The 27,514-nt window shown below is 36.6% G+C and overlaps 1 protein-coding gene across 1 annotated transcript in view; it reads right to left on the bottom strand.

The window, feature by feature from the left end:
• Window positions 1-27,514, bottom strand: part of PKD1L1 (polycystin 1 like 1, transient receptor potential channel interacting) — a 1,345,235-nt gene that overhangs the window by 250,668 nt on the left and 1,067,053 nt on the right. The window contains exons 45-47 of the mRNA XM_044065604.1: window positions 25,167-25,250; window positions 24,909-25,078; window positions 8,375-8,609 (exon numbers count right to left, since the gene is read on the bottom strand). Coding sequence (XP_043921539.1) covers window positions 8,375-8,609; window positions 24,909-25,078; window positions 25,167-25,250 — 489 coding nt within the window. The remainder of the gene's footprint in view (window positions 1-8,374; window positions 8,610-24,908; window positions 25,079-25,166; window positions 25,251-27,514) is intronic.

The raw sequence follows: 27,514 nt of genomic DNA, 5'->3' as shown, positions 1-27,514 counted from the left end.
GTCCTTACATTTGTTAATGAATTCTGCAGGAGAACATGAGATGAGGGTGTATTGTAGATGGCACTGGTTTCCTGCCTTGGCTCAATTCATGGTCAGCAGAGATCAGAAAATACATTACCCTCTGAAAACTCAAAACAATTTGGGTCACTACAGTTATATGGCAAGTCCATGTTCAGCAATGAGAGTGTCATATTTCACTCTGATTACCAGGACAAGAAAAAAGACAGCAAAGTCTCAATGGGTGCAATCCTTGCTCAGGTTTATTCTGCATAGCTTACAAATTAATCTTTAACTGGCAAACACATCCCAGGTAATCTCAACATTGTAGCTGACCAGTCTCTCGACTATTTTTAGGGGCTGATCAATTACCAGGTCTCAATGAAGTTATCAACATAAAATGTTTTTTGATATACAAATGATTTTTATATGTATATAATTTGAGACGTCACAGATTTATAATGTAATATAGTATATTGGTGGACATAATATAATTATGTTCACAATTTTCTATGTTATGATTTATTAGATGTTCAACAAGAACAGTTTCTTCCCTTGATACATCTGTTATGTTTAAACATCTGACGTATTGGTTGCAAGTTTCAGGTTTTTAGAACCATGGATGATTTATATATTAGGTAGTCCGTAAGGTGTCTAGATAGTGGACATTGGATAGGTTGAAAATGATCTTTTGATGTATGAAGTATTACATATGTACATAATCTATATTTACATTTTTAATTAGAATTTTGATACTTCAAATGAATTGTTTTATTTAAACCACATATTTTTCACATGACTTTTTAGTCAGGATTTCAGTTATTGAATACAAATATGTATTGTCATACAGATTCAGTGTAGTAAGCAATAGTTTTTTATACACATTATATTGTAAGCTTATTTATGTAAGGTACAGCTTTTATATATACATTTTTTAAATACTCATTTTTATATTTATATGTACTGACATCATGAAAATTCATTGCATGATATTAATTTCTGAGATACTGAAAAGTGACATAATGTATTAATTATTTTTATGGAAGTGTTTTGACATCATTTCCTGTATAATTCATTTAAAAGACAAGAGTTTGGGAGGGCACTTGTCTTTTTCTGAAGAAGTTCACGTGTCAAAATAAAAGTGGATGAAAGCGCTAATTTGATATTGCCTTCATTGTGGTATTACACGCATTTAGCTATTTCCTGCTTGTTTTATCTCAGTTTTCGGTTCAGTCTGTGCTTTTTATCTTATAATGATAATTATGTTTTCTTGCCAACAGATGTAAAAGATTTATTCACAGTAACCCCACATGATATGGGAATCCAGTGGTTTACTGATTTCCTATTTATAAATGGGGTATCTCAGGATAAAATTTACCTTTATGAAGAGATGCTGGACATAGTAGTAAAAATAACTACATATATTTTGAGGGCTAATACTTCTTCCAGCAAAAAGGTGTAGCAGTGGGATCCACATGCGGACTGTTATTTGCAAATATAGTTATGACGGAGTGGGAGAAAAACTTTTTGTTCAACAGCGAATATATTGGCTCATGGTGCTTATATACAAGACACCTGGATGACATATTTATTGTGTGGAAGGATGGGAAAGAAAAAAATATGAGTGTTTTTAGATTATATAAATAGTACCACCAATTTTTTGAGTTTAACATATGATGTGGGGGATATAAATATTGCATATTTAAATATATGGTTGGCTAAGGATAAAAGGTATATATCGTAAATTTATAGAATGCCAACCTACAAAAGTGCATTTTTGCATTATAGTAACTCCCACCCGATGATTCAGAAGAGAGCAGTTGACATGACTGTTCATGTGTGCTGCACGTATGGTTTTATTGAATGAACATTTTATGGATGAATGCTATCTTTTAAAGGATATGTTCAGCAAATGGGGATATCCAGATACATTTATTAATAAATTAATGGATGAAGTTATAAATAAAAGAAAAAATAACTACTTTGCCCCCTATTTTGGCTGGTACCATAGTAAATAATAATTTGGGGAAATGCCATCAAAATTTAAATAACAACAGAAAAGATAGAGTATAAGAGTTCTTTTATTACCACCTGCACTGTGGACAGTGAACTAATTAACTGGGTTACACATAAAAAATGGATTATAACCGATGATGATAGTTTAGTTAAAGAGAAGGTGGGGGTAAGACCATTAATTGTGTATAGGAAGGCAATAAATGTTAAGAACATCTTTGAGATTATGAAAGAAAACATTAGAACTGGATATTATAAGATGAACAAGTGTGGCTGTAGCAACTATTGTATGCTTATTAAAACGGGGGAGACATTTGTGATTAAAAAACATGAATTTAAAGTTTAAGGGAGACATAACTGTAACACTACAGGGATAGTGTATGTGGCTTTATGTCAAATGTGCCCTGTATTCTATATAGGAAAGACAGAATGAAAATTGAACAACAGAATATATGAACATACTTATGAAATTATGAAAAATAAGAGAACAAATATACTTTTTAAACATATACATGAATATCCAGGGTACAAATTTAAATTCATGGTTTTGGAGAAGGTGGTACCAAATCCAAGAGGGGGTGCATGGACTTTATACCTAGGAAAAAAAGAGTTATACTCGTAGCCCCGCGTAAATGCTGGAAGATGGCCAGAGTTAAATGAAGAGTCATCCATTACTTGCCTAATAAAACTGAAGACGCATATAAGATAGGATTATTTCTCATAAAGGAAGGAGGTGATACAGTTAATATTAACATTAAAAATTAATTGATATTTATTGCTTTTTTTGGTGTTAATAAGAATTTAGTATATCTATTTTATATTATTTCATTGTGGTGTGGTTTATAAAATTGCATATTTTAACATTGCTAAATGAATTAAGTTGGAGTGGGTCTTTAAATTTTAGAAAAGTTAATGGCAGTCATGTGATTTTAGACGTCCTTTAAAAACAGGTGTTTTTGGAAAGATGTTTTATCTGATGAATTCTTTGATTCAGTAAGATGAAAGTGCTTATTTTTGATATTAAAAATGGTATTAGTGACGAGTTATGTGTTCTGCATTTTGTTTTATTATTTTGTTTACTGGTGTTGGCTTTTGGTACATGGGTTTATCTCAGATTATTGAGTTTTCTAAAACTCGAACTTCATATGGTTGAGAGCATATATTCAACTTTCTGAAAAGTCAAACAAAACAAGCAAAAACTACATTTTTGCAGGGGAGAAATCCCCCCTCCCCCACAAACAATATACACCAACTCAGAGATAACATTACAGTGGAGAAAAGGGTAAATTCCCCAATCCCCATTGTGCCCTGCTCTCCATACAAATGCTTTGAGTTTTCGGAAAATTGATCATATGGTCTCGACCATATAAAGTTCAAGTTTCTGAAAAGTTGATCATCTGACTTAAACCTATATAAATGCATTTTAATAGTATATATATATATATATATATATATATATATATATATATATATATATATATATACACACACACACACACACACACACACACACACACACACACACACACACACACACACACACACACAAATACATACAAACACACTTTTTACAGTTTAGTTAGATGAAACATTACAAAGTTGAGGTACTGTTTTGTGTTTTAATTGGATGAAATAATCATGTGACTTAGGCTAACAATAAAAAGAAATATTTTGAGAAATGCTTTCATCTTATAATGTAGGACTTTATATTATCACTTTGCTTACACTGTCATTCGTAACCCAGTGTGTCTTCACTCCCCTCCATAAGTATTTGCATTTTGACAGTGACAGTTTGAGAAGGCTTTTGTTGGTTTTACATGTGCAAATGTCACTGTGCTAGTGTGTAATTAATAAAGCATCAAACAAGCAGCCAATCATTTAATTAACAGTTATCAGCAAGCACTGGAAATGAGGTGTTGCATAAAAACGTATTTCATTTTTTTACCTGCTTTTCCTGTATTATCTCATTTGTCTGCATTGCTTGACTTTGTGTAGGGTATTGTTGCCTGCATTTGGATGCAGGTTCATAATATCTGCTTTAAATTCCTTATTCATATCCGTGACGGACACCTTAAATGTAAATTCAAGCAACGAAATGAAAAAGAATGATCAGACTGCAACACCGCCATAACCTGGTACCCATCTTCTAGAAAAGCAAGGTCCTAGCAGTTCTAAATCAATGCAAGGCTACCAGCTGGCTCATGCATTATGTCCCTACTACTGTTTGGCCAGAAAGGTAATATAATCTTCCATTATAGCTATGATCACTGCAAAACTCATCTGCATTCAAAAGCAAATGTAAATCCTTCTTCCTCTCCACTACAGACTGCAATGTATGCGAAGTCACCTTCTCACACTGCCCTAACTTACATATAAGCAAATTAGCAAAGAAATAGGCTAGACTGTATAACTCATGTAAACTATTGCCCTTTATCTGATTTCTTTCAAACATTCCAGTAAATGAGATGACTTAATATCTCCTTGCACTTATAAATACCCAGCATGCAACCCACAACCTTATACAGAATCTTACTACATTGTTTGAATTGCCTTCATATTGGAAATTATTTCATCTATGTTATTACACTGTTAAAACTGCATGCACCACACTTTTTCAACTGTTTTTAATATTCATGGTGATGTCTGCTATGCTAATCCCTCTGATAAAGCTGCTATCATCTAACTGAGATTGGACTGCAATGTTAATACTAATATTGTATTATTTGACTGTGATTCTGCACCATTGTCGTACAAAATGCAAAATGTCCTTTTGGGGGCTTTCTTCCCGGGTCCCTTCTAATGGGATTGATACTAGCATAAATACCCAGTAAATGAAGGAAGAAAAAACAACTGGCGACCTGTAATTTTGAGAAATCTCTGAGTATTACCACGTGAACAAGTAATAACAATGAAAACACGCATAAGTATTTTAATTCTTGTTGGTAAGATCTTCCCTTCAGCGGGACCATGGTAGCCACGTGGAAGTACAGATGCTTAAGAAACTAAGACAATGGTGACAAGTGATGGAGAAAACAACCTATAGATAAAATGTAGCATTCTGAAAGATATGCGTGGGTGTTTACCCAGATCAAGGAATAACTAAGGAGAACACTAACCCGAATAGGTAAAAAGGCCAAGAAATTACTCAGATGCAAGAAAAGAAAGGATTCAAAGAATGGAAAACAAAGAATGAGCAGAATCAAGCCCATATCAAGACTAGGAGAAAACAACAACTGAGGAAGATCAAGTCTGGACTATAGAAGAACATACTGTAGAGAAAAAAATGGAGAGCAAAGATTCTCCCTTATATTTTGGAAGGGAAGGCAGGAGATGCCAACCTAAACAGGGTCATCAGTGAAGGTAAGAAGTTCAGGGTTAATAACATTGCTGAGGTACTGAATAACTTCTTTGTGTCACTATTAATAAAAGAAAGAAGGCAGGCTAACAGGTAGGCTAGCAGGGGACTGATAGAGAACATAATAAAGAATTGGGCTTGATATCAGTATAAAATGGTGGATAGCCAGATGTCAAATGGATAGGACCCAGGAAGTTAGAACCAGGGAGTTCGCCTCTACAGAAAGGCCAGTCACCAGCAGAGTCCATCAGAGATTGGTCCAGGGATTACTCCTTATTGGCATCTACGTCTTTGAAGCCAAGGCAAATGTCAAATGCCTCTGGCTGACTAGATTTGCAGATTATTATATCAGATTAGGAGCAGAAATAGAATCCCCCAATGATACGAATGTTCTCCAATAGGGGCTGACACAGACAAACGTCTGGTATCAGAGCCATGGACTAAAACTAAATGCCAAGAAATACATAATTGTTTCCTTCAAGAATCAGTCGTCCCTGGTAACTACCATACTGACAACACCCTCTAAGAATCAACCCAGTAGTCAAGGACTTGAGCACACAGGGAGACAGTAATCTGGCCTTTGACCACCATGTGTCTATCGTAGAGAGAAAATCATTCTATGTTGTTCAACTTATAAACCAAGGTATGACATCTAGGTCTAAGGAGGTCACTGATCCACTGTATTGGCACTTATAAGATCCATCATGGAGTACAATACCCCCTTTGTTATGTACATAACCAGGCTCATCCAACGACTGGAATATCAACAGAGATTACTCACTGAAATTATACAGGGAGCATATAGAATTTTCAATGCAGACCGCCTCAAAGCTCTATCCCTCTATTCTTTCTTCTGTATGGATCCTACTCTGATGGACATCCTTCATATCTGCAAAACAAACAGTACCAGGATTACCCATTTCAAAGACTTAAATCTTTCCTGTAATACAAACAGGACCTGGTGGAGAAACAGGTATGTACCCCAGAGACTACCCTTCTCTGGACAAGGCTCCTCATCCATGTGAAGTCGAGTTCCTCCCCAACCCAATTCAATAGTAACTTGGAAAACTGGATAGGAAACAGGAAATTCATCCCTGGTTTGACACCTGTCTCTCCAATGAACACAGTCAGCCTGTAAATGGTTCATCTCCCAGGTTCCTGCTTGTAAATATTTCATCTCCCAAACCCCTGCTTACACTACCATGGGTATCAGAACTTGTCAGAGGTTTGTAATGCGTGGTCAGGCTTAAAAATACCCCAGTGGTCATTAGTCTAGTACATACCAAAATGGTCTGTTTACAGGAAGGCAAAGCACAAGGTCTTGATGGTCAGAATGTTTAAAACCTAGAATGTACAAAACACATCTCTGACCAGTGCAGAAGTACCAGATGACTGAATTAAAAAAAAAAGCTTCAGCCATCACCTTATTCACTAGAATTCTACAACTACTCAGGAAACTACAGGGCATTTAGTGTGAAGTCAGTGAGCAGAAAGTTGGGCTGGATTGTGAGGAAAAAAAAAAAGACTTGACTCATTTCAAATGGATAGTCAGCTTCAGAAATCAAATCAGCGTGGCTTCAGTGCCAGGAAGAGCTGCCCATCATATCTCCTTTTTTATGACTGAGTTACTACTGAGCTTGAAAAGGTACTGGCAGTGAATGTGGTCTGTGGGGGCTTTACTTGTCTTTGATAAAGTACAAAATCAGAGATTACTCAGTAAACTGAAAGGGCCAAGTGTAGTGATTGATGAACTGACTGGGGAATGGCTGCAAGGAAACCAGAGTGTGATGATTAGGGGAAGCTTATTTGAGGTGAGAGATGAGATAAGCAGTGCTGTAGTAATAGTAAGGTGAGCAGAGCACCTATGATATCTTACATGTTATCATTAAAGGATCACAATTGCTTATTAAAAAGCTTACAAAGTCTGTCTAACGTCTGTTACTTTTTAAAGGTAGAAAGTAAAACTACTTTTCAAGTTAGCATAAGTTTGACAATTACATATTTTGCAAGGTGACTAATAAGCAGACATGGTTTTGATCACTCAAACTTATGTTTTTTTTTTTAAGGTAATTTCCTTAAAATGCTACAAACTCTCTAATAAGTGGTTGATCACTTGACAACTTGTAAGATGTCAAACTTTTATTTTTAAGTGTCGCTGAGTAGGGTGCTAAATTCCCCTGCTACAGCTCTGTGACCAGTGTAAACTGCCATGAGGCCCAGTGTTTGGGTCTCCCCCAAACATATTTACTGCACCTTTAAGGAAGAGTGAAAAACTGAGCTGAGTTAATGAAGTGAAACAGTCACCGAGTGCCTTATTCAGATTCATATAATGTATTCCCCATGTTCACTGTTTTGTACTTCAGTTGTTATAATACAGAATTACAAAAAAAAATTAAAAATGACTTTAACAAATAAATATATACAAAACTACACATAAAACACACAAGAATTATTGCATAAATAGTGGACCAAATCTATCATTTTCCAATATATTTAAAGCTACATGGCACCAGTAAATGCAGGAAAATGCGATGTAAGGCGAAACAATGAAGCCACGGAGGGAGATTCAAACCAACAAGTTTATTCTGCTATAACATTAATGTTGACACAATTCATTGTCACAATACGTTTTCATGAGTAACAAACAAGTTTATAAAGTTAGGTGCTCAGGCGATATATTCCATGTGACCCTAACATGTTACTCGACATAACTGCTGTTGGTATTGCACGCCCACATCTGATGAAGTAACTAAACAAAAATGTATTGTGACAACGAATTGTGTCAACGTTAATGTTATAGAAGAATAAACTTGTTGGTTCCAATCTCCTTCCGTGGCTTCATTGTTTCGCCTTACATCGCATTTTCCTGCATTTACTGGTGTCGTTGTGCTTTGGTGATCACTTTTGGTTATTGATATTTAAAGCTATCATAATGCTCTGTATTTTTGTATTGCTTTTTGTTTACTGCATATGCAAGCATTCCAAAGCAATAATAAAATGTATTTGTACCTCAAAAGCCATGATGAAATAATCTTTGACTGACGTGACTTGCCAGATGCTGACGGATTCCACAAACAATGAAGGAACAATGCCTCCGGTTGGAGCGATTTCAGCCATTAGGGATACAGCAGTGAAAAGATTGGCTGGAGGATTATACAAGGTAAATTCAGCCATCACCACCCTTGTTTTTCTATCAATCCATTTGCCTTTCTTCAATCGTGATAAATTAGAGAGAGCCTCCGATCTAAAGTATACAGAGTAAACAGTAAAACAGATTGTCAGTTGTGTAGTTCAACAATTTTATTTCAGTTTTTATTGCATTTTGTTAATTTTCTGCTTTTGAGCACTGTTCCCATACTGTGTAATTGGAAGTAGACCAACTAGTTTCAGTCATGGAGGAACAAACATATGTTTTTACTTTTCAGAAACAAAAATATGCTTTGAAAACTAGAAACAACACATTTTGTTAAATGTAACTTTCTGAAATGTGTATATTTTAGTTGAACATAATAACAACAAATTAAACAGCAGTAATCAAGAGGGAAAGAGTACTATAACATGGCCACTGACTACACCTTGCCTTTTACGTTTCTGAGACTACTGTTCCATCCTGACATCTGCACATCTTATGACCATTAATTAGGCTGCACCTAATGCACATCTATGAGGTTTAACTTCTTTTGCCATCAGGATGTTTTAGATTAGTTATAAATTACGATTTACCCCCCCCCCCAACAGAACTGCCACAATGACTCCTCTACCTGCACTCAGTTGGTCCACTGATTCCATGGGGCAATAACCAGGTATCCCAAGAACAGGAGAGTGCCTTATAGCCAGCTTGTTCTTACCTGGATAGCCCAACTGTTCCCTAATAGAGATTGTCAAGTGGCAGGTTATAGGCAAGCTTACAGGTTCCTAGGAATGAACTACCCCTTCCCTGGTGCAGCACCTTCCCTCCTCCATGCTGGTTCTCTGAGCTTTATTGTTGCTGCCTTGCTGCAGGGAGGGTATCTCTTCATGCTCACTTGGCTCTGTCCATATGTGCAACAGCAGTACATGCCCATAGATTGTGCTACACAGGTATAACGCCTAGTTCTCCTGTTAGATGTACCCAAGTGGTGAGTCAGAGCCCACCCCCCCCCCCCCAGTATAAACAAAGCAGCAGTAGCAACTCACCTCCATACCCCCTAGTCAGTTCCAACAGATGCCCAAACCACTAACTCAACTCAGGTCACATGGGATATAGGACTTTATCCCTTCATGTCACCAGAGTAGGACATGCATTTCTGTTTTTATACAGATTTTCATGTGGGCAGTGGAAATTCTGTTTACACTTGGTAAGTGCTTAGAAAACAGAAATATGTTATGTATAACTCAGTATTAAAATCTGGACAGCTTCTAGGCAGAACATAAGGGACAGAATGAAATTAATACATTATTTGTTAGATATACCTCATTTTTCCTGATACAGGTGAGGGCAAATTAAATTGTCCTTTCTCTATGCAATAAACATTTCTTGGGTAATAAAAACAACCAATATTCAGCTAAAGAGTGTACAGATGACACACACCATAGACTTGTATAGTCAAGTAAAACATGTCTTGCGTGACCATTTCTATTCTTCTTCTTGGATTATTCCACTGTGATTGAAGGAGGGTTCTGCTAGTGCTACTTTATGAAAAGTCACCAAAATGTTTCCATTCATGTATGATCTTCTTACTCATTCAAATCATTAACAACACGCTGAGAAAACCAGGTTATGCATTTCTGTGAGCATAATAATTGGTGTCTAGTGGCACTTTTTTTGGCCACCCAGGACTTTTGTTTGATGGCTCCACTTCTGAAACCCAACTGACACATTTGTTTCATGGCCATGGGAGTTAGGCATTCTGGAGACTGGTGAGATACCTACACCCTAATTGTTCCTAGCAGTTCTCCATTCACTGGCTGATCCTGATGGGGAGGGGGACAACCTTCTCTCCCTGAAAGAACCCATTCTCCCCCTTGGCTCCTCAGAGTACTGCCTTTGCTGTTTCCTGAAAGGAACTGTGTTCTCCTCTACTACTAGTGCGAAATGCACTGGGACAACAAAGGCCCAAACTCCACTGGGTAACACTTGTTGCTCTTGGTGGCATCTCACTCCCAGACTAGGGTGAGCTGCCAGCAGCTGCTCACTCCCATCCTCCCTTTCCAGCTTGTATGGGCATTCAAGATACTATTCAAACTTTGGTTATCTGTGCACTGTGAGGGCTTTATCCGTCTATGTCACAAAGCTGGCTTCACATATGGCTGTTTTCTTAGGTTCATCATAATTTCTGTCTGGGATGCAGGACAGAAAAGTCTTAACTGAGCATTCATAATCAAGTTTAGATAACTTCTGATTGATCCAAAAGTGTCTGACTATTTTTGTCTAGCTGTCAAATGCTTTTGATTTAATGGTACAAGATGAAATCTCAGAATCACTGACATGCTTCAAGATTAGTTCCTTGTTTTTGCTATGGGGTTCTTCCTCTCCCTGGGAATGGATTATTGTAATTAAGGCAAGTAGTTAGCTTTCAGAATTTCACAGGCTACATTATCTACCTCAGGGTTCCATTCTGAACCCCCTTTCTTCCACTGTATGCAGATTATAGTTAATTTATTGGGAGAGGGGGGGGACTGAAAATGGAATAGTAAGCTTGCATTTCAGAATAATTTTTGTTTATTCCATACTGGTCAAGTAATCTTAAACTGATACAAGCTAAGTAAAGACTAAATAAATTGCTTTTTTACATATTCTTTCAGTTAAATCATAGACAAAATATCAAAAACAGAATATGCCATATTTACCTATCTTTGCATTTCGGAATATTTCCATTCCTTCCACTATCATTCTAATCAGCTAAGCAAAAAATGGCAGGTGTATCTTCCATTTATGTTACAAATGTATTTATTACAACTGAAGTTATAGCACTCTCGTTATAGTTATTACAGTCAGACTAGTGGGATTTGATTTACACTGTATAGAATTAACTACACATTTTGTAGTGTGCAGCATATAGCACTTCATTCCTGGTACTCATAAGACAGCTTAGCACTATTTACTATATGAAATGGCAGCTGTGGCATCATTTTTAGATGGGGGCATTGAGAAACACTTAGGCCTATTGCACAGAACTAAGCACTGCTTTCCTGTTTCTTATTATTTTCACTGGTTAACCACAATATGGAATGGTCTGCATCTTAAATACGTTTGGTGCAAAAACATATATGTGCTATGCAGATCTGGGTACATTCTTTTCAGCTATTGGAAATAAAACTATACCAGATCATGGTGCTCAAAGCACTTCTGAATACCTTCAGGATTGCATAAAAGTTAGGACTATTTATGTAAACAGGAAACACAGCTGCAAGTGTTTTAAAGGTTGGAAGCTATTTTTTCATTGTCTGCCATATTACATACAAGTGCAATATCTTTATAAATCTACTACATGCTTATTTAACTATTCAGAGAAAACTGTACTGTCCATATACATATGCAATATCTGTGCCAAATCAGTGCTCAACTATAAATTAGTAGCTTTGTAAATGAGAATATTTGAGATTTTATGTTTGTTACATGTGTAAATCTGTATATTTTTCATATGTGATGTGATCTTAGAACTTAAATTATTCACTAGAAATGTCATGTTAAGAACTTTGTTTCTGAATGCACAGCATGAGATAACCTTTAAGAAACCCAACACATTTGTTAATAAGCTTCATCCAATATTAGAAGCTTTTTGTAAGACCTGCAAAGCAGATTTTAGTTAGATCAATGTCTACTTAGCATATAACAAAATTCTGCAATCTAACGAAAGCTGAGTTTGCAGTGTTAAAACAATTACAAGATAAATAATCCATTCAGATACATTGTCTGATAAAGGAGGTTCATGGACATTGACTTTTATCTTAATAGTATGATGAATCTGTAATCAGATACTGATACATATGAATATATTGGAATCTATATGGATATGTTGGAAGGATTTATCAAACGTATTCACTCTACACTGTATGATTTTGTTATGACAGGGTTGTTGAGCTATGATCTTTATAAGTATTTTCTAGTTGATAAACCCCTTTTTCTTGTTTTATATGGTCTCCCAAAGGTGCATAAACATTTGTTGTGACCTCCCAGGAGGCCAATTATTTCAGGCTGTGGGTGGTTGACTGAACCTCTCTCCATCTATGTGGAGAAGAGACTTAGACCAATTTTAGATAAAATACGGTCAATTTTGAGAGACAGTAAAGATTTTTGAACTCCCTCTCTGAGCATGTTAAGAGCTCTTCTTGTGCATCTGACTGCTTGTTGGTCACGATGGACATTTGGTCTCTTTTCACTGTCATCCCTAACAATATAGGTATAGATTATGTCAGGATGTTTTTAATATGGCACAGTAACTATTCAACTACACAAGTGAGTCTGATTTGTTTAATATTTGAACTCATACTTGAAAATAATGTTTTTGTCTTTGAAGATAACTTTTACCTCCAAAAACTTGGTGTAGCAATGGGCACAGTATGTGCTAACAGCTACGCCAATAAGGTTTTAGCATACTAGGAACAGGTGGATATATTTCCTAGTGAGTATTTTAATTATGTGAAGTATTATAAGTGCTTTGTTGATGATGTGGTTTTTGTATGGAATGGCTCTGTATCAGGACTAAGAGTTTGTAGCTTATCTTAAAGGTACCATGCCTTTTTGAAATGTACTTTGAATTACTCCCCTAATAGCATAGATTTTCTTGATGTCACTGTATTTAAGTCAGCTAACGGACACTTTAATACCAAATTGTTTAGGAAACAGTGCAGGAATAAGAATATACTACACAGATCTAGTATGCATCCTAGATCTGTGTATCATAATATTATGAAAGGTCACTTTCTACAGGTTTCGGGTTAAATAGTGATGATGAGATTCAGATTCTGCAAGATACACTCAGTGAAGGGCGTGAAGAGTTTACACAGAGACCATATTCCAGGAAGGATGTCTTTAACGTTAGGACAGAGTTGCAGTTAGCTAGACATGGGAAAGCAAAATCGTATTTTTCTGTAACAGATGATGCAATTGCTGTTTTTGATACTACGGCTGTGCAGCAACCAGCAGTGACCAGAGCTCCTTTAACCTACACTAGTGATATTCAGTTAGTCTGTGATCTAGTGAGAAAGAAATGACCCATATTAATGACTGATGAAAAATTAAAATCAATTGTAGGTGTCGGACTGAAATTTACTTTTAAAAGTAAGACATCTTTAAAGAGACAACTATGATACAAGCGGTGCTTGAATATTGGCACTGTACTGAATACCTCTGGTATGTTTCCTTGTGGTAAATGTAATGCATGTGACTTTATAAATATTGATAAATGCTTTATTCATCCTATTACAAATAAAAGGTTTGATCTTAAGGCTAGTGCTGATTAGACTACTAAGAACTTAATTTATTTGGATAGATGTACCTCCTGTCCCTGCTTTTATGTGGGGAAGACTAATCGCTCATTCAGAGAGCAACTTTTGCAGCATCTACATAATAGGAGAAGGGATCTTGCAAGTGCTTTAGCGAAGCATATTGATATTTGTGGTAGCACACATGTTTAGATTTTCTGTGCTAGAGACTATATTTGAAGACTTGAGAGAGGGAGATATAACAAATAAGACTGAACAAGCTGAAATTAGGTTGATCATCTTATTACAAGTTGATAAGAGTTTTGGTTTAAATGGCATGGTTCCTTTAAAACCAATATTGGAGTCTAGGAGTTTATGTCATTCAGTGTTTTAATCGATTAATTAATTGACTGAATGGGTGATATTTGTTTTGTATATAAATGCTGTTTTTAGTTTCTGCTTTTATGGTCTGATGAAGTGTCGTACTGACGTGAAAGTGTTTACCTCATTTAATTAAAAGGTTTTTTGTCCGAAGTCATGTTTGGCTGGTTGTCTGTTTTTTCTGCATACTGTATATTTTTTCTCATGAAAGAAAGATATGATTATTGTAAAAACAAAATAAACAGAATAGTTCAAAACAATTTTATTCCTTAATTAACAAATGAATGTTTGACAACACAAATATAGTTCTGCTAGTGTAAAAATCCCCATGGTTCTATGGTATGGAAATTTATAACAGGAATTTTAGCAGTTGCTCAGATTAAATTAATGCCGAGTAATAGATTGTTCCAAGGATTATAATGAAATATATAGCCATGTCAGTGGCTCAATAGGTAGTGCACTCACCTTTGGTGCAGAAAGATGTGCGTTCTATTCCTATACACAGTAGGTCAATTGCTGATACTGCAGTGCAGCATGGGGGGGGGGGGGTGCTGCACTGCTGAGTGTGTCATCCTTCAGATAAGATATTAAACTGAAGTCCCATCTTCTTGAGTTGGTGGTAGCTCAGGTGGATATAAAAGATCAAATGGCAGCTATTAAAAGAGTGGGGTTCTTTATTAATTGTAATATATACTATTTACATTGTATGCATTATGTACTTTAGTTACAATTCATTGCACATTGCATTACAACATAATACAACTTCATGTATTTCAGTTATAGCTTCTCCACTCTTTTTTCCACAACCATTCATTCAGTCTTTCATTCCATACCACCCATAAAATGTAGAATATTTTTCTATTAATTTTCTTCACTTCCTTTTTTCTTTTGTTAGCATAGTAAATATAGTCTATCATATTCATGTTTATTATATCATTTACAATTTTAAAATCATCCAGTATATTAATTTTACATAATTTCTCCCACAATGTTCTCACTGTTATACAATTAAAAAAAAAAACATGTTTTGTTGTCTCAGCTGCCCTAAAATAGTTATCTACTCTCTCCTGAATCCTTTTGTATGGCATATTTGCTTTAACAGGCAATTTACCTGTTGTCAGTCTTCACATGAAATCTTTATATTCATATATTTTTTACTCCATATAAACTTTATTTTAACTGCATTTCTTTTTTATTTTCTAAATTGTCCAGGGATAAATACAATAATGAACCATTATTTTCTGCAATTTTCTAAATTTTCTAGTTTCAATTTCTGTAATAATATCTTATTTTGATATTGTTTAATAACATCATTTACATTATTCTTCCATCTTTCCCATATCTTAATCTTTCCCAAACATCTTTATATTTGAGTTTTAGTATATTATTTACTTTTAATCCTGTCAACATTTTTCTACATATTCAAAGAAGCTGCATGGACTATAGGACTGATTAACCCTAGTCCTCTTTCTGCTTCCTTGACTTACAGCTAGAGCGTCTTCTGTATGGAGGTATGCGTGAATGGGCGTGCCTTCGTTGAAGGTTGTGCGTCAGGGCTGGTAACTCGGCACGTAAAAATCCACTACCAAACATAAGAGGACCGGAGTTCCGCTGTGGCGACCCCTAACCGGGATAAGCCGAAAGACACAACAAGTCTTGATCCCCATACAAATTAAAACATAATCAAGAGCAATTCTTTTTCATACTTAGATGGGAACATATATATGCTTGCCAAATAGGCTATCTTACCTAAGAAAATAGAATTTATTAAATATACTTTTTTCTTGTATGACAATCTATATGAACTCCAAAATATAAATATCTCTTTCAACTTTTGCATAAGTCTCTCTCATTGTATTTCTCTCTTTATTTTTATCCCAAATGTTATTCCCAATATATCTATCTGTTCATCATTAAAGTGAATACCTTCTAATTTACCCAAAAATCCAATTCCTTTATTTTTGTCCTTATTAATACTTAAGCCAAGCATATTTAAATATGTATTTATTTTTTTAATTCCTTGTTCCATCCATTTCTTATTCTCAGTAATTAAAAATATATCATCTGCATAAGTAAGAATAACTGGCACATACATTCCCTCTATCATCCTATACCTTACCACTTTTAATTCTCTATTCATTTCATTTACAATCACATTCATAACTAATGCAAATAAGGTACTGCTTGCTGGACAACCTGGTCTTATCCCACACTCTATTCTTATTTTTTCACTTAACCATCCATCTAATATAATTTGTATATTATTATTCTCATATACTGATCCTATAACTTTTATTTTATCATAGGTTCATAGGTTGGTACTAGGCTATCTACCCTAGGGCCTATACAAGCCTAGCCAAACAATTCCCTGGATATTTCTTCCCACAATATTTACTTCCATGAACCCTTGTCTAGCAGGGCAACTGATGTGATTCTGGGGTGAATTTCCTATCTCCCATCCAATCATCAAGGTTCCTTTTGAAGGGGGCCAAAGAGTCACTCTGCTTGACATGTATGGGCAGTCTATTCCAGAGTATGGGAAGTCTCTGGGTCAAGAACCTATCCCTCCAGCATGTTTTGCTCATTATGATGACATGGCTTAGATCCCTGGAGCATGTGGTTCTGAGGGATTGGAATTTCTTTAACTGGAGCATGTCCAACAGCTCAGGGTTTGACATGGCCTTGCATGTTAAGCAGAGATCACCTCTGAGTAGACGATATGCCACAGAGTATAGCTGGGGTTTTTTAGACGGTCAGCGTAGGGCATCTGCTTTAGGCGTGTGATTCTTTTAGTGAGGTATTTCTGAGGCCTTTCCAGCTGTTGCAGATGTCTAGTGAGGTACATACCAAATGGGGCGTTGTACTCTATAATGGGTCTAATGAGGGATGAGTACAGTGGAACAATGGCCTCCTTTTTTCTGGATGAAAAGCCCTTAGTGATGAGGTGTGCCACATAGAAGGATTTCCTGACTGTTGTGGCATATTGAAGGTGAGACCACTGTCCACCTGTGTCCCTAAGTCTCTCATCAAACTTTCAATGTTTAGTATACTGCCACCTATGTGGTAATTCATGGGTACATGTTTTTCCCAAAAGGGATAACTATACATTTCTTGGCATTAAACTTGAGCCCATGGCTCTGGCACCAAGCATCTGTTTCTGTAAGGCCCTTTTGTAGAATATCCACATCATTTGGAGATTCAATAATGGCTCCCAGTTTGCAGTCATCTGTGAACTTTGTTAGCCAGAGTCCCTTAGTGTTGGCCTGTACTTCAGAGAAGTAGATGGCAAACAAGACCGGTCCTAGGACTGAACTCTGAGGTACTCCACTTGTCACTTGTCTGGAGCTGGATTTGGAGTCAGCTACTTTTACAGTCTGGCTTCTGTCAGTAAGCTAGTTGGCAACCCATCGAGTGATGTAGGGATTTATGCCTAGCTTAGTAAGTTTATCTATGATTCCAGAGTGGGGGATGGTGTCGAAGGCCTTGGCGAGGTCTAGATAGGCTGTGTGAACGACCTTACCCTCGTCCACAGCTCTGGAGACTGATTCAAAGAAGTCAATCAGGTTCAGGAGACAAGATCAGCCCTTCACGAACCCAAACTGGGTGGGGTCCAGTGTTTGAAGATTGCCAATGTGTTTGTTTATAAGTTCCATGATAATGCGTTCCATGCCGTTGCAGATCAGGCTTGTCAGACTGATGGGATGGTAGTTCCCGGGATCCAAGGTGGATCCCCCCTTGTGGAGTGGGATAACTCTAGCTGTGTGCCACTCAGTGGGCATGAAGCTTGAGGTGAGGCTATGATTAAACATGACACTTAAGTGAGGTGCCAGTTCATTTTATAGTTCATGTAGTACACAGGCAGGGATGTCATCTGGTCCTATGGATGCTGTATTCTTAGCTTTGGAGAGTGCGGTTTCTACCTGTGTGGCCATGATTACCGGAATTTGGCAATCTTTTGGTATTGAGATGGGCCCTTCAGGGGGTGAAGTTGGCACTAAATTGATCTGCCAGGACATTATAGTCTGTAAATATACTCTATAATTCCTTGTAAGTGTATTGTGTCATATGTTTTCCTCACATCTCCTACCATTACTTTAGTTTACACCTTTTTATTTATAATGCCATCTATCACCTCTCTCAATATCCGTAATAAATCTTGACTTTATTTCCCTTTTTTCCCAAAACAAATGACAGGTCCACCTATCCACACTGTTTCCTAATCTTCTCCCTATTATCCTCATGATATTTTATAATCTGTATTGTTTAATACTATTGGCCTCCAATTTCTAATATCCTCTTTTTTCCTTTCTTCCATATAAAATGTTTGGCCCCGTACCTATCTCTTTTTTATCTACCCCCTTTTCTAATCATTCATTCAATACTTTTACAAAATATACTTTTCACTATTCCTTCATATTATAATACATATGATACTCAATTCCGTCTATTCCTGTAGCTTTCTACATATCCATATCTTTTAAACTTTCATCAAACTCTCCCATATTTATATCTTCTTTTTTACTTTTTGCAGTACTAATTGTTCACCTTCTTCATCTTCATTATTCTCATTTTCCTTGTATATTTTTATTCTCTTCTTTTATTATATTTTGTTTTTCATGTTCTAGACTTTTTTCTATATCATATGCATGTTCTTGTACCTGTTCTTGTATTTCAACTTGCAGTTGCTCATCACAATTAACCCAATCATGTACTATTTTCCCACATTTTTACAGATCAAATCACATTTCTTTGCTTCATGTCTGATCTTTCCACAAACAAAACAGGTTTTTGGCTGCCCCCTATATCTTACAAAGCCTCTGCTGCCTTAAGCATTTATTACACTTGGAATACGTGCAATCTTGTCATTTTCCATTTTTAAAATTACTCCACAATCCCACACCAGTACATAAACCTCTATCATCATATATTTCCGTAGTGCCCAAAACTTCTTTACAAACAGTTTGTAAACAGTCTTTCAATACACCCTTATCCACCCTAGTTTGAAACTGTACAGTAATCCTTTTGTTGTCTCTGTATTAAAAGTCTGCACCACATAAGAGTTCCATGGAATACAGTCTTTTTTTCTCAAATTTCTCTAAGAAATTTTGCCTATATTGTCCTGCCTCGAACAAATATCCAATAAGTCTCGCTATTAAGCTGAATAAAGGCTCTTACCTCGTAGGTGATACTCCCAAAGCCACAATAACTGTGTGCCGTACCTTATATCTTTTGGGTTCTTTTTCTTCCTTATTGCTGAGACGTACAACAAACTTCTTTTTCACAATCTCTTTTTCTCCCTCTCCTACTTGCTTCTTACCTTCTTTCACAATTATTGCATACGATTTTTTCTTTTCTGCAACTTCTCTCACCTCCTCTTCCTGAAATTTGTCCATAATATCGCCCCAAGATGCCGCTGCTTCATTTCTGATTCCCTCTGATTTATCATTTCTCTTAGATATACATCCCATGACCCTCCCGACTGTTGTGTTGTAACCATACACTCCGACCTTGACATAGGAACCAGATCTTTCTAGAAGGTGTACTTAGAGTCCCGTGAAGGTGTGACTACCTTATTGTCACCATTCTCCTTCCCTTCACACTCTTCTCCTGCTTCCTCCATTACTTCACCGCTTCTTCAGTTCCATCCTCCGTACATGACCAAAGGATTTTGGATTCTGCTACCTTCTGCATGCCATCACACTTACTCACTGCCTCAATCTTCTTCCCAGTTTCTCCAACCACCTAAGTGCTCAGAATGGAAACTGGAAGTGCAGCAATGAACAGCGTCCCCATATGCTTCAGAAAGAGTAGGGGAAGTTCCCCGATGTCCTGGCCACATTTCCCTTAGCACTATAAATACCACCTTGGGTCTCCCCTGAAAAGCAACCACCAGCCTTGTGGGAGTATCCTAGTTAACAACGAAAAAAAAAATAAAAAATAAAGTAAATTGACATTGGCCTTTCTGGAAATGCATTTACCTCCGAAAGATCAATGAGATTTATACAATCCTTTGGTTCTAATGTTGCTAGGTAATTTCACCATTAACAAAAAACTATATCAAGCACTCATGGTAAAAAACACTTTCAGTTGGTCATATACTATGTTTACTGTTTCTATAATTTGGAGGGGGGAGTGGATCTGCTATGGGAAAGGTGCCTATTATCAGAGATGTCATAGTTGTCTTGACTTAGATCAGGATTAGCGGTGAGAATCAATTCAACATTTTTTATCTGTCTTGCTAATTTTTTTAACTATCCTTGTTACTCATACCCAGTATACGAATACGTGCAGTACTCATGTAACTTCTGTTGTAGTCCACCCAATCCATCCAAGGAAGATAAGCTGTTTTTTAGAAGTTCAAGCTGATTCCCCTATTTCATTCAGAACTTGGGAGGCCAGTGCTGAACAGGGGACTGCAAACCTCTTTTCCAGTTGGACAGTGTTGAAGCTGTAGTTTGACAATGAAAAACGAATAGACTTTTCACATAACTTAAGAACATCATTAATATGTAAAATAATTTGTAACAGGGCATAAGTATACAAGGTTAATTTGAATGTTAAGATGAATATTTAACAGAAATTGGTTTACTTAACCACTAATGTGGTTAATATTTGTAGTGAAGTAAAGTGTGCATATGGACAACCAGAGACCAGAGTGCTTTATAAAACCGGCCTTTGTGTAAAGTGTTTGATTTCTAATGTGGTCTCTGTATACCTCAACCAGAACCTACAGGCTAAGGCAGTAAATGGTCTACCAGCTTGCCATGTTAGCAACAGTGATTAAGGCCCATGTAACTATCAAAGCTGTCTTAAAATATTATATTTGAAGAGCTTGCATGCGAAGTCTTATATGACAGCTTTTTTCCATAAAGCAGGAATAATCTGAGCTACAGATTTATACTATTCAACACTAGATTTGTGCTCGCATATAATCTTGAATTGTGAGTGGTACAGTAAGGAGAAGATAGTTTAGTCTAAGAATAACATCCTGCATAACATGTGACCTCTATTGGCATTGTAAGCTAGGCAGAATGTATCTCTGTAAAGTCTATACGGAACTCAGTATTTATATGTAATTCAGTCTGAAAGCTGCCATTTGCATTTTGTAGACTTCTGAACCTGTTCAACCCTTATAACTAGTAATTAATGGATAGATACATGGAACTCCATATCAGATAACTAAATAAATGCATAAGGAACCTTAACAGATTTGCTCCTGTGTATGTGCTATAACATGATGAGTCTATATATATTGTATAAAATCTTGTTGAGTTGTGATATTGCAATAACTTGATTATGTTGTAACATTTGAGACCATTCTCACAGCAATTGGCAATTAATCCAGTATGAAATAGAGTAATATGGAGGTTTAAAGTCAGAAAGTTATTTCCTTATTGAAAGAACACAAAGAAAGATCCTGAAATTGTGATATGAGAGCCATTCAGGATTATCTATGGCTTGTACCTATGGATATGCCTAATTTCTTGAACTGAGAGTTTGGTTTGAGATTAGCCTACAATCATAAATCTGAGAGTTGGTGCAGGGTGTAGCCTGCAGCCAAGGACATATCTTGTTTTCAAAATCAGCGTAGTTTCTGTAATGCCTATGTGGATTGAAGATTTTATTGTGTTTCTGCATTACTAAATAAAGCTGAGTTTTGTGAATGTTCTGTCTTCAAGGTCTTCTTGGAACTTACAATATCTAGAGATTTTGGAGTTTAGTATTATAGTATTTTACTTACACTATTAAAGTATGAATAAAAACTCAAGTCTTATCAGTCAGTATCCCTAAATGAATATATCTATTCCATGAAAGGCAAATGTTATTAGCCAGCATATTGAATGTATTATTTTGTAAATGAAGTACAGTGTTCACTTAATTAATTACTTAGTAAGACCACAGGATGAAAGGACCCAGCACAACTACAATTTTATATTAGTTTGAATATTTTACAGCTAGCCTGTGAATGCAGTGGAAAAGTAAGCAAATTAAATAGCATCGGACCGAGGACTAATTGCTGATGACACTACTAATTATTCTATTGTGTTCTGAATGAGCTTCATTTTTATGATTCAGCCACTGAACTAAGCTACACTACATGAACCTACTGTTATACTTATGTAAAATGTTTATTATGCATGCAGAGCACACTGTCAAAAGCCTTTGCCAGTATAAAAGGCATACTACATACATGGGATTAGAACTCAGCCAACATCAATTAAATAAGTTCATCATTTCCAGGAAAAGCAAGAACACAGAATTAGAAAGAAACCAACATTTAGTATTCTACCCAGCACACTCTTCAGTTTTTACCATTGCTATCCAGAAAGGTTAGCTCCTTCACGTTAATAGCATTGAATTGTGTGCTTCAGTGTTTTCTTTCCACCTTGTTGACTGGATTAGTTTCACTAGACTAATGGCCTCTCTTTAGTGGAAACATGAGTGGTATATGACTAGGGGAATTTTGACAAGGACACTGGGAAACTACCCCTACTATTTTGATATGTGTCATGAGTTTTTTTACATTCACCCAAGCTACCACCAACTCAGGCATATGGGGCCTCAATTTCTCATCTGAAGTACAGACCTAACTCACAATTCAGAGACATGACTACAAGAGCTGCATGAAGCAAAATGTCATTACTGATGCCTTTTCCTGTTTCTGATTCAGACACCTACTTACTTATACAATACTGTTGCACAGTCACATACCTAACCTCACATGCATTTCCTCCTGTGGCACTAACTGCTTTCACAGAGACCAATGGGCAAATGCTGAAAACAGTGTGCTCAGTCCCTCGGTTAGGCTCTCATTTGGTACTGATTCTGATACTAGTTCTCTTTGAATCTTCCTCTGTATCTTTTTCATCATGCCGATGGTCTTAATTTGCAGACCGAATCAACAAAGACCTGTACGAGTCCCTTCTTAAGCTATTGATGGAATAATCCTGTATTTGTTGATCTCAAAATTTTTCACGGTTGAATATGGTCACTACTGTAGTCAGCTAAATTGGTATTTTGAAATAAATATTTTAAATATATACTGTAACATAGTGTGGTGGTTCTCACCACTGGGAAGCATACAAGTAACCAACAAGAATGGAAAATCATATAATATTTTGATATAGTATGTGTTTACTAGTATCAGCATTCATTGTACATGACAGCAGTACTGCTTTAACTCGTGTCTGCTCTAGTATAATAATATAGGCCTTTAAGAAACATAAGACCTAACTGCAGTAATCTCTGAACAGGCGTTGTTAATGAATGAATGACTGAGGTATGAGACAAGGGTGAGGAAAAGCACAGACAAGACAGTATTCACCCTTGCTTAAGGTAAACTTGGTGATGAGAACAGCAGCCCTGGGAAAGAAACCTGTCTAAAGAGACTGAAAACCTGACTGAGAAGGCTAGAATTAATTCTACTGAAAACTTCAGAAAAAATCCTGTTACCAGAGATCATTTCCCCAGCACTTTGGAACTGTGTTAAAGGTATTGTATTGCTTTGTGTAAAGACTACACAGTTTTGTTATTTGGAACCTAAATGGTCAGTTTGTAATATGGAATAAATTACTTTATTTTATAAAGATCATTTTATCAGCCACATTACTGTTCATAATGTTGGAGAATGCAGGCTTTTCGGGCCTAGTTTTAAGTCCCAACTTATCACTGCCAAAGTGAGTGTGATTTCCCCCTAGAAAGATACAGAAAACTTCTGGTCTTGCAATTCTAGGTTTTGATCCATTCATATAGTGCATCTGCACTGCTGAGATGTTTTGTTTTTATTTATTTATTTCTTTAACATTAGTTTAACGAAAAAGTCCAACTTGGAAGAAAGACAATTTTCAGCAGAGGCCCAGGGATAAACACATCTTTCTAATGTAGGAGGAAACCAAAGCACCTGGAGAAAACCCACACAAACATGGGGAGGACAAGCAGACTCTGCACACAAGGCACCCCAGCTGAGAATCAAACCGGATAACCTCTTACTGTGAGGCAACTACACTACCACTGAGCCATTGCTTTATCAAGAAAATGCACCAAAGTATTTGACTGTGTTGTTGCTGAGATGGTTACAGTGGAGCAGACAACTCAGACTCTAACATATGCAGCTGAGAGGCTGGTCTCATTAGCAGAGGTAACGGTGGTCCTCATGGAAATGTTTTATTATCTTCCTTTGTGACTGTAGCATTTTATTCATGAGCAAGCAGCAATTTGATATGAGTGTTTTATAGTTTTTCCCAATGTCCCCTTGATTATTTTAAACACACTAACACTATTCTTCTTCCTTTCTTGGTCGTCCTTCTTGCTGTTAGTGATTTGAGGACAAGAGTCTATTAATACGACTGTGTATAACAGCATATTCTACTTTTATCTCCCACCTTTGTAAACTTTCTCTGGATGGTGTGGCCTTCAGAACTATAGAATAGGAGAGCATTAAGACAACTTCTTACTTTGATGTGTAATATTGTACCTTACTATTCTCTGAAGGCTGTTTAAAAATCTCCTAAATAATGCCTCCTACAGCAATACCTTCCAAAAGCAGTCAAGCCCTTATCTCATATAGCCTGCCATGCCCTTACTTACTTGTGTAAGTGCGCAAGCTACCACCAATAAACCAATAAACCCAGAAACTGTGCTGTTGCAGTCTGAGATAATTTAGCAGACACAGAGACAAGTGTCCACATATTCTTATTTCTAGGCTTAATAATATTTCTTCTATCAAAGAAAATTTAAAGACTATTAGCTCTTTTACCTTGTGTTTCCAAGGGCAACCACCACAGAGCCTCTGCTGTCATAGCACTCCAGCTTCCCACACTGATAATTCTGCTCAGTCCTCTTAGAAATGGGACCATCTGTGAGTTGAACCGAAGGGCTGTAAGGTGGCATACAATCCAGAAAACATCTGGAAAGCACAGGAGGAATCTGAATAAAATAAATAACTATTAAATTATTACTAAACCCACCAAGGAATTTGTACAGTTTCCTAAAGGTCTGCACACTTGATACATACCTGACATGCAGTATTACTCACAACTTGTATTTTTCTAATAATTGGGGCACCGATACGATGGTATTTTCCACCTAATGGACTTTGCTAAAAATAATTAAAAAAAAAAAAACAAAGAGAAAAACATGTAAATATGGATTATAATCCACTGCTAGTTTTCTGATGTCAATAACACATGTGGATATACATTTAAATGTGACTTTTAGTAGGAGAAAGCAATAAAATACAATGAACTGTGAATATAATACTCATCTTTTACTAAGTGCTACTTGTTGTAAGGCACAAAGCCAAATAATTAAGTGTATTTAGCACCTAGACGTGAGGTAATACACATATTCATATACAGTCCGCCTTATCTTATTCCTTGCAGAACACATTAAACTGCTCAAAACCATGAATTAAACCTACACACATGCACACCTATACAGTGTGTGTGTTTGTGTGTGTGTGTGTGTGTGTGTGTGTGTGTGTGTGTGTGTGTGTGTGTGTGTGTGTGTATGGTTCTCCTTTCAACCTGAAACCTTAAAACACGGAGGACTACTTTACTGGCAGTCAGAACATTGAATGTGATGCTGTGTGGAATGGTAAATTTGCCCAGTAATTAATATAATCTCAGAGTGGATATATTTAAAGTGCAAGGGGTGTGGTGGGAACAGCCCCCATGCTGGGGGTGCAGGAGGTTGCAGCCTCCCTTCAAAAATGTAAGACAAAATAAGATGTCTGAGATAATTGTCAAATCGCTACGGTTATTTATGCGTATGTCAGGTACATAACTGCAGCAGTAGTGTTAATTCTCTTATACATGTGTTTCTACCTTATATAGTAAAGTTTAAAAAAAAAACAGCACTTACTTTTGTTTTTAGTAATTCAGTCCTGTAATGGTTTTAGTGCAGGTCCTAGGAGTTTGTACATCACATGTGTCATGTTGGTTATGTTAGTTTTGAGGATATTTAAAGGGACAGAGAATATTTTTGGCAACTTGACTCTCGGTGTTTTAAAGTTTCAGTGTTTTGAATATTTGAGTTTGTCGTCTTGAGATTTTGCAGTATAATATTGTGGTAGTTCGACATTTGACAGTAAAACCATTTACTTGTGTGTGTGTGTGTGTGTGTGTGTGTGTGTGTGTGTGTGTGTGTGTGTGTGTGTGTGTAAATGTATAAGTATAATCACAAAGCCTTAAAAAGGTCAGACAGACAAACTATACAGGAAAAACTGCAAGGAAGACTCAACCAAGCTAGAGTCTGCACTGTGTAATTCCTTAAATTTCCTGTAGAGAATGCCCATGGAATATATGCAAATGACCGGTTATGGACATTTCAGTGTTTCAGCTGGAGTTAGGGTCAGATGGATGGGTTAGTGTTAGCATATCAGTAAGGTGGTACAGAACCCAGTCTGTTAGGCTGTATCCCTTCATATATGTGCCTGTATGTATATATCTATGTATACAGTATATGCACACACATATTCTGTTTCATTATGTTTAATATTTAAGCAGCTGTATTTGTGTAGTAATATAAATACAAGCCCTAGTATTCATTATTTTCCTGCAGTTTTTGACTAGGACCTAATACATGATTGCCAGACTTCCAGCAGACAATGTTTTAAGGGAGTATGATACTCTGCTAACTAATACTTGGCTAAACTGTATTTTCTACACTTTAATAAAAAAAGAGAAAAAAACAGCAAAATGGGTTACTGCAATGGAGGATGTCTCCTTACATGCAAAGCCACAGCCCCCTTCAGTTTATTAGGTATAGAGGGCACTGCACTCTTGATGAATATTGTGTGTTTTGCCTAATGGGAGGGCACACTTTACACTTGTACAAATTGACACTGACTGGTCATCTAAGATTTATGCTTGGGCGTTTCCATGCTTCTGCATACCACTCTTCATGAGAATCAGTTTACAGCTACCGGTACCCCTTTTTAAAAATGGGGCAGGCATCTGAAATAATGAAAATGCAAGCAGAGATGGTCCATGGGATTGATGGCATAACTATAGGAAATATGAAAACAATGCAAGGTGTTGTAGAACCCGTGACATATTTGTCGCTCTTCTAGTCAGGATACAATAGATGAGTCTTTGTGGGTTCTGTTCAAGCAGCTTTATTATGTACAAACACATCAGGATTGAGGTTTAATAACCTTAACTTAGATAAACTTATAAACAAACTAGCTACTACACTCATACATGCTCACTCTCTGGCTGCACTCTCAAAATGGCACTGAAGCTAGCACGTGCTTGCTATTTATATGCACGTTCAGTCCCTGAAACGCTTCTTAATGATACAGCACACAAACTCTATTTTACATCCACCCTCTTTGAGAAATAAGTCATGCAATGTTGACGA

This window comes from Protopterus annectens, chromosome 3.part0 (genome assembly GCF_019279795.1).
Source record: "Protopterus annectens isolate FY-2018-M chromosome 3.part0, PAN1.0, whole genome shotgun sequence".
NCBI classification, from domain to species: domain Eukaryota; kingdom Metazoa; phylum Chordata; order Ceratodontiformes; family Protopteridae; genus Protopterus; species Protopterus annectens.
The sequence above is the reverse complement of the archived record's forward strand: the minus strand, read 5'-3'. Positions and strand labels throughout refer to the sequence as shown.